The sequence below is a fragment of the Podarcis bocagei genome (genome assembly GCF_964188305.1).
Source record: "Podarcis bocagei genome assembly, chromosome: 13".
Taxonomy (NCBI): domain Eukaryota; kingdom Metazoa; phylum Chordata; class Lepidosauria; order Squamata; family Lacertidae; genus Podarcis; species Podarcis bocagei.
The window spans coordinates 4,683,858-4,697,120 of record NC_138138.1 but is presented as its reverse complement, the minus strand read 5'-3'; the positions used below and the strand labels follow the sequence as shown (position 1 = coordinate 4,697,120).

Below are 13,263 nucleotides of genomic sequence, written 5' to 3'. Positions count from 1 at the left end.
CAGCCGCATGCCGAACAGCCTCCTCTCTGCTTGCACCCTGCTGGTGCTGGGTTCTGGTGGTGGCGCTTTTTTGAAGACCTTCCAGACGCAGGAGACGAGGGAACGGGGGCCAAGGCGCAAGGGGGTCTTCTGAATATTCTTTTTCACACTGGCCTCATTCACTCTGGGCTCCAGGTCTTCTTTGTTGTCGCCAGACGGGGGCCACAGACCCTTTGCAGCATCTGCAAGTGAATTATTGTGGGGTGGCCTTTGGCTGCTATTATCTTCTGGGATGCCAGGCTGCTCTTGTGGAAACCCCATTTTCTCTTTCTTTTCCTGCAGCTGCTTCGCCTCCTGGGTCGTGGGGCAGAGAGCTCTGGTCTTCTTCATCTGCCCATTGAAGGTGTTCTTTTCTTTTTTTCTTTTTGCACTTTCATGCTTGGAGGTCTGCTGGGGGGTACTTCTCCTGGCATCCCCAGCAGCCTCCATGCTGTCAGTGTCACAAACTTAGATGGCCTTCTTCCCTCGGCTGGGCAGAGGGTGCTGGTTCTGCAGCTGGGACTTCAGCTCCCCTCCTGTGGCCGTCTCCTTCTCCAAGCCCCCTTGATTTCCCCTCTTTTGGGGGTCCCTTCCGGCCCACGTTGGCTGCTGTGAGAGGCGACGGAGGCCTGTGGTGGGGTCCCTGCCCCTTTCTGGGGGGATCTTCTTCCTGCCTGGTTGGGGGTCCCCACTCTCTCTGTCCTCCGGGCACCCGGGGGGCTGGTAGCCGGGGAACTCCTCATCGGTCCCATAGCTGGGGAAGTAGCCTGTGGAGGTGCCTGAGCCACTCAGGGGCGTTTCCTCATCATGGTCATTGCCCAGGTAGTAAGCCTTGTGATCTGCTGCGGCACTTTCCGGGCGCTCTGGCTCGGTAGTGTCAGAAGGGAGGCCCTCATTCACTCTGGGCTCCGGGTGTTCTTCTTTGTTGACACCAGACGGGGGCCACAGCTCCTCTGCAGGTGAATTATTGTGGGGCGGCCCTTGGCTGCTATTATCATCGGAATGGTGCCAGGCTACTTTTGAGCTTTAATGAGCTCACAACTGAGGCAGACTGGGAACACAGAGAGAAAATGGCTGCCACTTATAAGGAGAATGAGTCACATGTCAGAGCGACTCAGCAGTTGGGCCTGAATAACTTGACTAGGTCCAAATGATGTGCAGTCCCAGCACTTCCCAAGCCTGCTTTGCTGCTTCTGCTCTCATGGGTCTTTGTCCCATGACAGCTCTTGTCGAGACCCCTCTTCTTCTTCCTTTTCCTGCAGCCATTCAGGACTTAGTAGATCTGTACAACGTGGCCTCGGGTCTCCTTGCTTTCGCCTTCCTCCTCCGGAGGCTGCCTGTTGGTCCTCTCGCCATTTCCCCAGCCATTAATCTTTTTTTTTTTAAAAAAAAATTATTAAATTTTTTTGAAATATAACAGTAAAAATGAAAAAGAAAAAAGAAAAATACAAAATAAAAACAGTTAAAAACGTACATTTTTTCTTTTACTTATTTTCTTTTAGCTTATTTCCCGGACCTCCTCATACCTCCCTTTTTTGTATTCCACTTCAATTTTTTGGTTCAGCAAATCCTTACCATTAGATTTTAACCCATTTATAACCCTTTTTTCATATTCTCTTAAATCATTACAGCTGGAAACCCCTTAGGTGCTATCCAACATCATTCTATCATTCATTAATTTTACAATATTTCTGTAGATAGTCTTTAAATTTCTTCCAGTCTTCTTCCACCGACTCTTCTCCCTGGTCTCGGATTCTGCCAGTCATTTCTGCCTCCCCAGCCATTAATCTTCAGACTTTGCTGATTGTCACTCCCGCTTTCTCGCTGTCTAATATTGTCGTGATTTTTAAAATAAATTTAGGCACCAGTTTTCCCGATTCTGTCGCGGCTAAGCCACCCAAGGGCTGTTGAGCCAAGGCTGGGAATCAACTGCCAAGTGAGGTTGGGATTCTGCGTTGATGTCATAGACTGGTTCCGATCAGGCCATTTCCTCTAAGGGGGGGACCTGTTTCCCCTGAGGGTGACCGCTGAACACACCACCCAAGAGAAAAAGGAGAAAAGCAGAGAAGTCTTTTAGTTCTGTAGCAAGAAAGAATGAGTGCCAGGAGTTTTCTTTCCCCTGCCCTCCTCCACTGCAACACCTTTTCATCATCATCATCATTAAAGTTTTCTTGGTTTACAAAGGTATGCGCAATGTATCTTTTTTTCAAGTTACCTTTTCCATAGGTCAGTTTCATTTGTTGAGACATTAGGGTTAAGGGGGGAAGAGGTGGAGGGGGCCATGGGGGGTGGGGTCAGGAAGCGAGGTTTCTATTTTGCTTCATGTATGTGTGGGGTTTTGTGTCAGCATCACTTGTGTGGGTTCTCTTTACTATTTGTGTTCCTTTGGTGGTGAGAGAGGTTGGGGTTGGCCTAGGGTGCGGTTGCTTGTTTGTGATTGGCTGTGGTGAACTTTGTTTTCGTGGGGTGGGGTGGGTGTTTTTGAATCGGGTTAAGCCATATTGATTTGCATGCTGTTGGCGCTGTGGCATTTGCCCAATCTTTGGGGATACGTTTGTACTGGGGGGGAGAAAGGGTTAATAGGTTGACCAGTAAGAAAGCCATTTTTGTCTGTTAGCTCATTGGTTCTTTTGTGGTGGGGGGAGATAGAGGAGGGACAGGGACAAGACTGAGAGGGAATAGAGTGACAGCGTTTTGAATATACAGTGGTGCCTCGCAAGACGAAAAGAATCCGTTCTGTGATTCTCTTCGTCTAGCGGTTTTTTCGTCTTGCGAAGCAAGCCCATTGACGGAGTAGCGGATTAGCGCTATTAGCGGCTTTTAGCGGCTTATCTGCTGATCGGATCAGCTGATAAGCGGCTTAGCGGCTTAGAAAGGGGGGGAAGGGAAAAAAACCCGCAGGAACTCGCAAGACATTGTCGTCTTGCGAAGCAAGCCCATAGGAGATTCGTTTTGCGAAGCACCTCCAAAACGGAAAACTCTTTCGTCTAGCGAGTTTTCCGTTTTGCGAGGCATTCGTCCTGCGGGGCACCACTGTATTTTAGAACTTGTTTGTGTTTGAAATAAACTTTAATCTTCATTGTTAACTCTGCCTGACTGAGACTCAATACTTCACCGGGGAACCCTGGGGTTTTTTCCACAAAATTGCTGTAAGCGGAAGGATAAAATAGTGGTGTACAGGTCAATAGTCCGTGAAAGGACCGGGGTCTCTGTGCGAAGGCCACAGGCGGGTTCTTGTCATTGTCTTGTTGGGCTGTGCATGTGATAAAGGGGAGCCATACCGGGGTGAAGGTATCTTCTTCTATTTGTTCCTGTGTCAGTTTCAGTTTATTGGTTAATTATTCTAGTCGGGCTGTTTCCCATACTATTTGGTACCATTGGTTCATGTTTACTCCTGACAGGTCTCTCCAGTGTCTGGCTATAATGCTTTTGGCTGCTGAAAGTAGGCGGGTTATGAGTTCTTTGTGATGTGAATGGGCATTATTGTCTTGGAATATGTTTAGTAGAGCCAGTTCTGGGGTGGTTCCTAATACTTGCTTAATTATTTGACATATTTTAATAATAATAATAATAATAATAATAATAATAATAATAATAATAATAATAACAACAACAACAACAACAACAACAACAACAACAACAACAACAATAATAATAATTTATTTATACCCCAGCCACTCTGGGCAGTTTCCAACAAAACATTAAAATACAGTAATCCATCAAACATTAAAAGCATCCCTAAACAGGACTGCCTTCAGATGTCTTCTAAAAGTCTGGTAGTTGTTGTTCTCTTTGACATCTGGTAGGAGGACGTTCCACAGGGCAGGTGCCACTACCGAGAAGGCCCTCTGCCTGGTTCCCTGTAACTTGGCTTCTCGCATGACTGTTGTCCAGAATAGTTGGATTTTGGGGCATTCCTACCACATGTGGAGGTATGTGCCCGTGGAGGTGCACCCTCTCCAGCATTTTGGTGAGGTTCCTGGGCATATTAGCACTAATTTCCTTGGTGTTAGTTGCCACCTGTAGGTGAGTTTCAGAGAGTTCTCTCCTTCTCGTTGATATGGATTTAAAGGAGGGTTTAGACCACATTCCAGTCCACTGAATGGAGTTAATCTCATAGCCTATGTCATCTTCCCATTTTTTTTTATTATGTCTAGGGGGGTTGTGGGGTTTTGGAGTAATATTTTGTATATTGCAGATACCATCCCTTTGCCATGTCCCTTTGTTGTTAGGAGGTTTTCGAAGGTTGTCAGGGGCCTAGTTGCTGTCGATTTTACTACTGGGTTGTTTAAGAGGACATGTAATTGGTGGTGTGTTAACCAGGGCAATTGGGTGTCCTCTAGTTTGTCTTGCATTTCTTGTGTTGACAAGGGTTTGTTATTTTTATAAAAGTCTGTTAGGTGATATAGGCCTTTGGTTTGCCAGGTTTTTATTTGGAGGTTTTGTGTTGCGTGATGGAATAATGGGTGGTATGTGGATTAGTGGGGATGGTGTTGGGGACACTTTGCCTATTTCTGTTTTCCATGCTTTGAGCGTGGTCTGTGTGTACCTGGTGAGTGTTGTGGGAATTTTCCTTAGTTTGTTTGGAAGGAATGGGTATGCTGTGGTGCAGGTATTTTCAATTGTGTCCCTCTCTAGGTATATCCATTGTTTTGTCTCATCTTCTAGTATATATGGGATTATGTGGTGCATTTGGTTGGTAATGTAATATGCTTCTATGTTGGGGATTCCCCATCCTCCATCTGAGGAGGGGAGATGCAGATATTTGGGGCTTATTCTTGGTTTTTTGTGTGAGAAGATAAATAAGTGTAGTTTTTTCTGCCATTTTCAGAGTTGGGTTGGGGGATCCAGATTGGGAGGGTTTGGAATAGGTAGGTTAGTTTTGGGAGGGTGATCATTTTGATCATGGCTATTTTGTCTGAGAGTGAAGTTCGTGTTGTTCTGTCTCTTTAGGTCTTTGTTAATTTGCCCCCACAAGGGGTTGCAGTTGTTCTCTAGAGCTTCCACTTTGGAGGTTAGATCGTTGATTAATATCTGCAGGGGAGCCGCTGTGGCCTTCAGTATTTCTGCTAATCTCATTTCCATTTCCCTCAGATCTCGTTTCGTTGTTGGGTGGTCATCATCTTGAAGGGGTGCTGTGGTCTCAGCGCTGTTTGCCATCTCCCTGGTTGGTGTCACCTCGCTCTCCCATATGGTCTTGGCTTGGGATCTGCTTGGCGTCCTTTTGGAGTGGGGTGTGTTATGGTTGGGAGTTGTGCTGATGATGGTTCCTGGGTGTTGTTGGGTTGCTGAGCTGGACAGGCATTGTTGACTGATGGCTTTTACAGAGCGTTGGAATTAGGTGGTCATTTTTGTTGCATCTGGGCTGTGTTTTAAGGGCTTCTCTGGGGTTTTCCTAGATGCCTCAGTGGCGTTATCGAAGCAGGGAATAGACAAGTAGACAGACAAGTGGACTAACATACAATCAGTTAATATAAAAGGGGTAACAGGCTGAGATGTAAGAGACCGGGGGTGGGGCCAGGGGGAAGATGGGGGGGGGTTATTTGTGGATATCCCTGTGATGTATATGATTTTCTAATGGACTTTCTAATTATTAGCATCCGCCAAATTCACAAATGATAAACTGATCATCTGTTCTGGGAGGAAAGGAGAAGGGAAGGGGAACAGGAGAAGTTATGTGCTGTGTTTATAATCTGCTGAAAACCAATAAAAGTTAACACAGTATAGATGTGACATTTTAAATGCAACCTGGTACTGTACATACCAACCTGTCTTCAGTACAGAATTGCATGAAGGATTATTAGATGGGGGGAAAGTCCTGGATCTGCAGTTGTTGACATGGGAATTATTTATTACTTTTTTGTAAATTATCTTTATTGAGTTTTCTTACACTTAGAAAATTGAACCCCGTCACACATTGAGTAGCAAACAATTATAAATCACAATAACTGATTCCAAAATACAGTGCTACCTTGGGTTACATACGCTTCAGGTTACATACGCTTCAGGTTACAGACTCCGCTAACCCAAAAATATTACCTCGGGTTAAGAACTTTGCTTCAGGATGAGAACAGAAATCGTGCTCCAGCGGCACAGCAGCAGCAGGAGGCCCCATTAGCTAAAGTGGTGCTTCAGGTTAAGAACAGTTTCAGGTTAAGAACAGACCTCCGGAATGAATTAAGTACTTAACCCGAGGTACCGCTGTATAACCATAGGGCTGTGAGTTTGTAGAGACGCCTAGCCTTTTAGCAACAGGTTGTGGAAAGTGAACCGTTTCTATTCCTGGAAAAGTGGAAGGGCACATGTTTTAAGTGTTGCGCTGTTAAGGTTTGTGTAGTTTGCTGCCTTCCCAGCTGTGTGATGTCATTTAGCCCAAAGTCAAACATTATGAAGTCAGCAGTGAGGTCAATGCACTCTCAGTGGGAGGTGACCTTTCCAGTGCCTTTGATTTCCATTTCATTTCTGTGGGACACAGCAAAGTAATCGCGATATTGGAGGAAAAAGGAATAAAGGCACAACGGAGAGAAAAGTGACCCAAGAGGACATAGCAGAAGAGAATGATATAACCAAAGCTCCGATAGATATCTTAAAGTGGCGTTTTGTGATTAACTTGTGGAGCTCAGTGAAAAATACCGCCTGTCTGTGTTTGAGGAAGGGAATCTCTCTAAATAAAAGTGAAGGAAATTAGTATTTCTAATTTCTAAATTCTATTAGTATGGCTGGGAATCAGAGGACTGGCGGTTCACTTCTTTGCTTAGGAAAATGCCATAATGTGGTAAGAAGCACAGTTAAAAGTGCTACTTTGCTGTAGGCACTTTTTATTCTCAAGGTAACTGTAGAGATTTTTGAAATAGCAAGTGGTCTATAAACGCTTTTAAGTAAAAACAAATACCGTATTTTCCTCAATCTAATTTTGAAAGATCTTCGTTTTTGTTAATGCAAAATAACTGCCATGTAGTCAAGGTGCCCAAAGTGTCGCACTCCTTCATTTTGAAAAATACCAGTATTCCCAAGTTATGAGGAAACAGCAAGGTTTGCAGGACTAGGTGCGGTGTAAAGATTGAGGAGGTTTTTAATAGGTCACAAAATGTCCTGACCTTAACACCTTAAGTTATTCAGGTAACCCGGTCCCTTGTCAGTTGGTTGCCAAGGCGACCACTCCAGTTTTCACAGCTCCAACATTCCAAAAAGAGGCAGACACGGCCCGTCCGGACCAGATGGAGGTCTTCCAGTCACAGGTTGTTTTTATTCCACATTCAGTAAATTTTGGATACCTGGGGAGAGGAAGATTAGCTTTAGAGGTAGTATATAGGAGTTGCCTGGTAATACTACAGCTGGTGGGAGGATTAATTATGTCTAGAGACTTTTTTGGATCATTATTTGACACCTGCATTTCTTTCAGTGCACTTAGAACATCATACATGTATAGAGGTTTATTATCGTGTATCACTAACAGATGCCTCCAATCCCAGAGTTAAAAGTACATAAAGTGTCAAAGAAAATAAAGGTTTTATTCATTCAGGAGGCACAAACTGTTACACGCAGGTCCCGCTTCCAAATGCTCATTAAATGAAAATTCACTTAATGGAAGGCAAGGAATTAGTACCCGAGCCTTGCTATAGACGCTGTAGATTCAGATATCCAAACAGGTGGACCTGCATGTAGTACTTGTAAACAAATAAGCAGCCTTAAACCAGCCTTACTTCTTTTGTGTTTTGCTGGTCTGCCAGAAGCAATGGTGGGAGGGAGGGAAGGAGGGGAAAGAGATTGGACAAATAACAGAGCATTTGTTCCTTCCTTGTTTGCCTTTTGCAAGGTTTCAGAGGATTTTCCAAGGTCTGCTCACCAGACAAATTTCCAGTCCATATGTTGTCTCCAGATATTCCTGATATGTTACTGTGAAGCCAATATGATCGTCCTATAAACCTCATTTTATTAAAGTGAGCAGCTTTAAGAATCATTTTAGCTGAAAAGTAATACCTCCAGTATTGTTACTGGACTGATTCTGGATGAAACCCGCAGGAATTGGGAAAGGTCATAGCTCAGTGGTGGAGCCAGTGCTTTGCATGCAGAAGGTTCCAGGTCCGACCCATAGCTGTCAACTTTTCCCTTTTCTTGCGAGGAATCCTATTTGGACTAAGGGAATTTCCCTTTAAAAAAGGGAGACATTGACAGCTATGGTCCAACCCATGGTATCTCCAGGCAGAGGCTGGGAAAGATTCCTGCCTGAAACACTTAGGAGCTGCTGAGCAAGGGGATCCAAGGGTCTGGCTGGGTAGAAGGAAGCTTCCCGTGTCCCTGAACCTCTTTTGGGGCAGCTACGTGTTGACAGGGTGTGAATCACAAATGTTTAAGTGGCCCTGTTAATACCGCAGTTCACAACCTGTGTACACCGAGGTAGTTCTATTAACAATAATACAACTACTCCATAATATGAATTATGGGTTTCACCTCAAGATTCCAAACATTTCTCAGAGTTACTTAGGTGGGAACCCAAACTATGTAAGTCCTATTAAATTCAATGGGGCTCACTCATAAATAAGTGGGGTTGGAAAATTGAGATGGTCATAGTCCCTCAGCAGAATTAATAGGACTGAGGCTATGATCCCATTTGCAATTATTGGGAAGTGCTGGACTGCAAATCACGCCATGGCACAAATCCTTAGCAAATACTTGCAGAAGTCAGCAATGTATATTATTTTAAAGAACGCCAAAACAAATATTTAAAAGGGTTAAAGGCTTTAAGGCCCCACAGCTCACCTGTCGTTGCTTGAGTGGAAAACTGGTGAGGAAAACACAGTCAGACTTACTTCTATGCCTTTAACAAAAGCTTGATCTTGGGGGGAAATCAGGTAAAGGTCTTCACAGCACTCTCTTCTAATATCTGCATAGCATGCGGTTGTTAAAGAAGTAGAGCCTGGTAAAAACAAAAGAAAAAGCTAGCAGCTCCCCCTGCCTCCAGTCGTGGGTCTCCTGTTTGAAGAAGTTCATTCTGAAAATCTTGCATCAACTAATGTTTGTCTGATTTCGTATCAGAGAAGCACGCAGAAACCGGACTTTGGTGATGTGGGTATATTCTGCTATTTTGTATTAGGCAGTTCCTCTATGGTCGTGGTGGTGGCTGGCTTTTGGTTGCTCAGAAATTTTATTAAAAGTTTGTTTTTCTGACAATGACCTCTAATAGGAGGTCTGGGTTTCTGTCGTAATCCTGACAAACCAAAGTTTTGCAGGTAAGATGACAGCTGCTTGAACCACTTCCTCTGTAGGACCCAGGAGAACCCCTGCCATGCCAAGAAGTGGAGTGGAAACTGTTTCCATAGCTACAAAGGGAGTTGCTCTGTTAAAAAGAAACTAAGCAAGTCTTTCTAAAAGTTGTTAAAGGCCATGCTGACAGAGACAGATCCTTTAAATGCCCAACTTTCAGGTAATAAATACTACATGGCATTTCGACCCACAGGGGGAAAGATCCCACAGGAGTAGAGCTCATCCAAACCTCTTTCTGCACGGCCCTGGGAAGCGAGGGAGCAGCGGCCTGGCCAGGAGAACATGCTGAACATCGCAGACGTAAGTCGCAAGGGAGAAATTATCCTGAACTTTGGGCTTTTCACTGAATTACTGGCACTGCATACTGAGGGCTCTCTTGGGACAGAAGCAGAAGAATTAGCATTTTGCCAATTATTTCTGAAAGTAAGCAAGGGAGACTGAAGGCAGAAAGTTGGGAAAATTCTGCTTTACTTCATCAACAAATATGTTTCACTCAGTAGCTGCTCACTTATAAACTTTATAAACTGCTCACTTATAAACTTAGTTACTCTGAAACATTACCATCTGTTTGTGGGCAGATACTGACATTCCCCAGCTTTTCCGTATATTTCAACCATCAAGGAATACTCTCACATCAACTTGCTTGCTAGGAAACAGAAGCTGCAAATGTTACAGAGGATTCTGGGAACAGATATACTAGGAGGGGTTAATATGCTGAAATAGCTGCCTTTTCAGTTACATTTTAAAAAAATTTGTGAGCTTCCATTACAAATACTTGAGGAGTACCTGCGCTTTCCTTAATGGTTTACCATGCTAAACTGCAGATAACTTTTCTGCCATACCAAGTTACTAGCAAAGGTTATGCAACTGACACCGGGATACTTTTAAAGGTAAGAAGGTGCCTATTGGTAAGATTCCACAAAGAACTAGAGAAAATTCTCCCAAAACTCCCAGGGTTTTCTTTTCCTTTCATTCTCTCAGCAGTGAAAAAATCCCCTTTCCGGAAAATAACACCTTCCCTCCAGAAAGACAGGTTCCCAGGGCAGCTTACAGAGTCAGAATACAATAAATATGCAACAAAACGTACAAAAAGTAGACTAGAAAAATAGCACAGAAAGCTTCAGAAAAGGTACAAACAAGCTAAGATACAAAGGGCTGTGGAAATAAAAGTGTGTTTGAAAAGCAAGTTGGTGTCAGACAAACCTCCAGAACAGAGGTGCAGGATTACATTTCAGTTTTTAAAAGCAATTAGTGAGTGTTGCAGTCGCTGTAGTTAAGAAACAAAAATGAAGTTCCTTGGAGAGCGGGCTTTGTATTGAAACTATCATTCACGAGGACAAAATGCTTCCTTGCATTTGGCTGTAGCAACAATCAATAACTTCCTCCATGCTCTTAAGAGAAAGACATAAGCTAAATGATCATCATATTTGACTACTTTTATGAGTTTGAAAGAGCTCTTAATTGGGGCAGAGCTGATGGCTTAATCTTCCCATAACTGAGGAATGTATGACTGACCCTTTCTAAGATTCTGTAGTGTTCTCATCTCTTGTGTTCATAATAACTCTGGATCTTTTTTTTGGGGGGGGGAGGATAAATCATGCATCATCAGCACTTGTACAACTGCCTGCCAGATTCTTGTATACGGAAACTGAAATGGCATCTTGGGGTGGAAGTGGAGTTGAGCGTTGGACTCCCTAAAATGTCTGGTGCTTATAGCACACCAACAGTCATCTGCCAAGTTCCAGTTAAAGCACTTTACTCAGAACTGGCCTGTTACCTGTTTCAGTGCAGACCACAATCAAAGTATTTCACCTTTCCTGATGTTTAACCATGCTGTGAGGGCATTTTTCACCTCCGTACACCACATGTTTGGGCACTGCTATGTGGTGTCAAGTTAATGTGAGGCATCAACACTACGGTGGTACCGCTGGTTAAGAACTTAATTCATTCCAGATGTTATGTACTGAAGTTCTCACCCTGGGCCAGCAGGGGGATACTGTAGATAGTTATGCAAATGAAGGATCGAAAAGTGACATTCAGTGATTGGATAGTTTTAGAAAATGGTAACAGTTGCATTGTTCTGGAGCTCTATATAAGCAGGCTGACTGAGCTCCTCAGCCTAGTTCTGTTCTGGCATCTGAATAAAGAAGAGCTGTTTAAAGAATCGCTGTGTCGTCTGACATGTTCGCCCACAACCTAACACCGGAGGTCCGTTCTTAACCTGAAACTGTTCTCAACCTGAGGTACCACTTTAGCTAATGGGGCCTCCCGCTGTCACTGTGCTGCCGCCGCACGATTTCTGTTTTCATCCTGAAGCAAAGTTCTTAACCTGAGGTACTATTTCTGGGTTTGTGGAGTCTGTAACCTGAAGCGTCTGTAACCCGAGGTACCACTGTATTAAAAACTATTCTTTCTTTAAAATCTGATCCTGTGGTCTACATAATTTCATTTGCCAAGGATGAAGGGAAATTTCTGCCCCTTAAACAACTTATTAAAAATTGTTTTCAGATAGAGTCAAATGCCAGGTAGGGTTTCTTTTGTATTTCCGTTTTTTAACTAGACACCTTTTAAACCTATTGATTATAGGACAATAAAGGCTCACCATGTCAGGTTCCTATTGGAAGACCGGACAAACGCTAGAACATTAGCAGTGGCAAAGTTTTTATCGGTGGTTGCAAGAACCAATGATCCCTATCTTTTGAACAAAATGCTTGTTTAACCTGGAGGTAGGCTGTATGAATTGTGCATTGCTTTGTAACGATTTGTTGGGTTTCTGGACCATAATGAAGATTGATTTGATTTGATAAATGCTAACCAGAGTGTGAGAGAAAGAGGTGAGAGGCAGGGGGCTTGTGAGACCAACACTTGTCCGTGTGTAGTGTTCAGTCATAGTTTAACATTGTGTGTGAACCAGCCCAGTGACTATTAGGGAAATTTTAGGTATTTCACTTGGAGTGCTGAGACCCAAGTCTGGTTTGGGGAAGCTTTGATGACAAGTAGAACAGAGCTCTTCTGTCACAAGAGACTACAGAAACCATAGTGGTATTAAAACATGCATTTTATGCAGGAGATTGCATATAGTTACACGTTAGATATAAGAAGTTTTAACTTCTGCATTTTCATCTCTGTGTAGCACGTGATATCTGTCTTGCAAAAGTTCACGCAGCTCACCACTGGAGGTCACTAGCTCGCACAATTTACAGTTGTATGAATAGATCTCTTTTGCATTTTTGCAAGTGCTTTTGTGCAAGCTGGAACAAAACCAGTATCACAGGGATTATTTATTATGAGAACAATCTATTATTTTACATACGTGATTACCAAACTGGGTTGTACAAGAATTACTTTTCATTAAAGTTTTCTTTAACATTTTCACAATATTATAAAAGACACACCAACCCACACAAAGAATATTGAAATAGGGAAAAGGAAAGGAAAGAAGACACAAGATTCTCTCTCACAAGTATATTCCAACGTTTGTCCCATGCAGAAAAAGACGTGTGTCCCCAGCTCTCACCTGGGAGCATCTCCCACCCTAATTACAACAGATGTAATTAGCCACCTGACTATTCCTAGTAAATTACTGTGGTATAACACTATAATTAAGCATTCAATGGAACTCTTCTTTTCTAAAATCATATATGTATATGTACTACAATACATCTGAGACATCAATAATAATCTATCACACATAACCTGAGATATAAGCGAATTTTGTTGGTAGGAAGTTACTTTATTTTATTTTCATTCCAGACCCTCCCAAGTGTCTCTGTTTTCCAGGGATGTCCCAGATTTAGAGAAGCCATCCGGTTTCTGATTTGATCCAGAATGTTCCACTTTTCCTTAGGATGTCCCTATTTTTATTGGAGAAATGTTGGAGCGTATGGAGTTATACAGCCTCTGAGCTGTCTGAAGGCAAACCTGTATAGGGAAGGTTTTTTTTAATGTTAAATGTTTTACTATGTTTTATATATATATATA

General features: G+C 43.2%; 1 protein-coding gene and 1 long non-coding RNA gene across 10 annotated transcripts in view; one reads left to right on the top strand and one right to left on the bottom strand.

The window, feature by feature from the left end:
* Nucleotides 1-13,263, top strand: part of LOC308571224 (palmitoyltransferase ZDHHC11-like) — a 31,585-nt gene that overhangs the window by 875 nt on the left and 17,447 nt on the right. The window contains exons 1-3 of one of the 9 annotated variants that reach the window (XM_081166773.1): nt 5,575-6,793; nt 7,835-7,958; nt 9,476-9,582. In XM_081166773.1, coding sequence (XP_081022899.1) covers nt 9,565-9,582 — 18 coding nt within the window. In that variant the 5' untranslated portion in view covers nt 5,575-6,793; nt 7,835-7,958; nt 9,476-9,564. Of the gene's footprint in view, nt 1-1,778; nt 2,203-3,468; nt 3,488-5,574; nt 6,794-6,874; nt 7,320-7,834; nt 7,959-8,797; nt 8,871-9,475; nt 9,583-13,263 lie in introns of those variants that run through there. The other 8 variants (XM_081166771.1, XM_081166775.1, XM_081166779.1 and 5 more) reach the window with 8 other exon arrangements.
* On the bottom strand, nt 6,927-8,887 carry LOC308571434. The gene is made up of 2 exons (XR_014001429.1): nt 8,779-8,887; nt 6,927-7,292 (listed from the first exon to the last, which is right to left on the bottom strand). It is a non-coding gene; the product is annotated as an uncharacterized lncRNA (long non-coding RNA).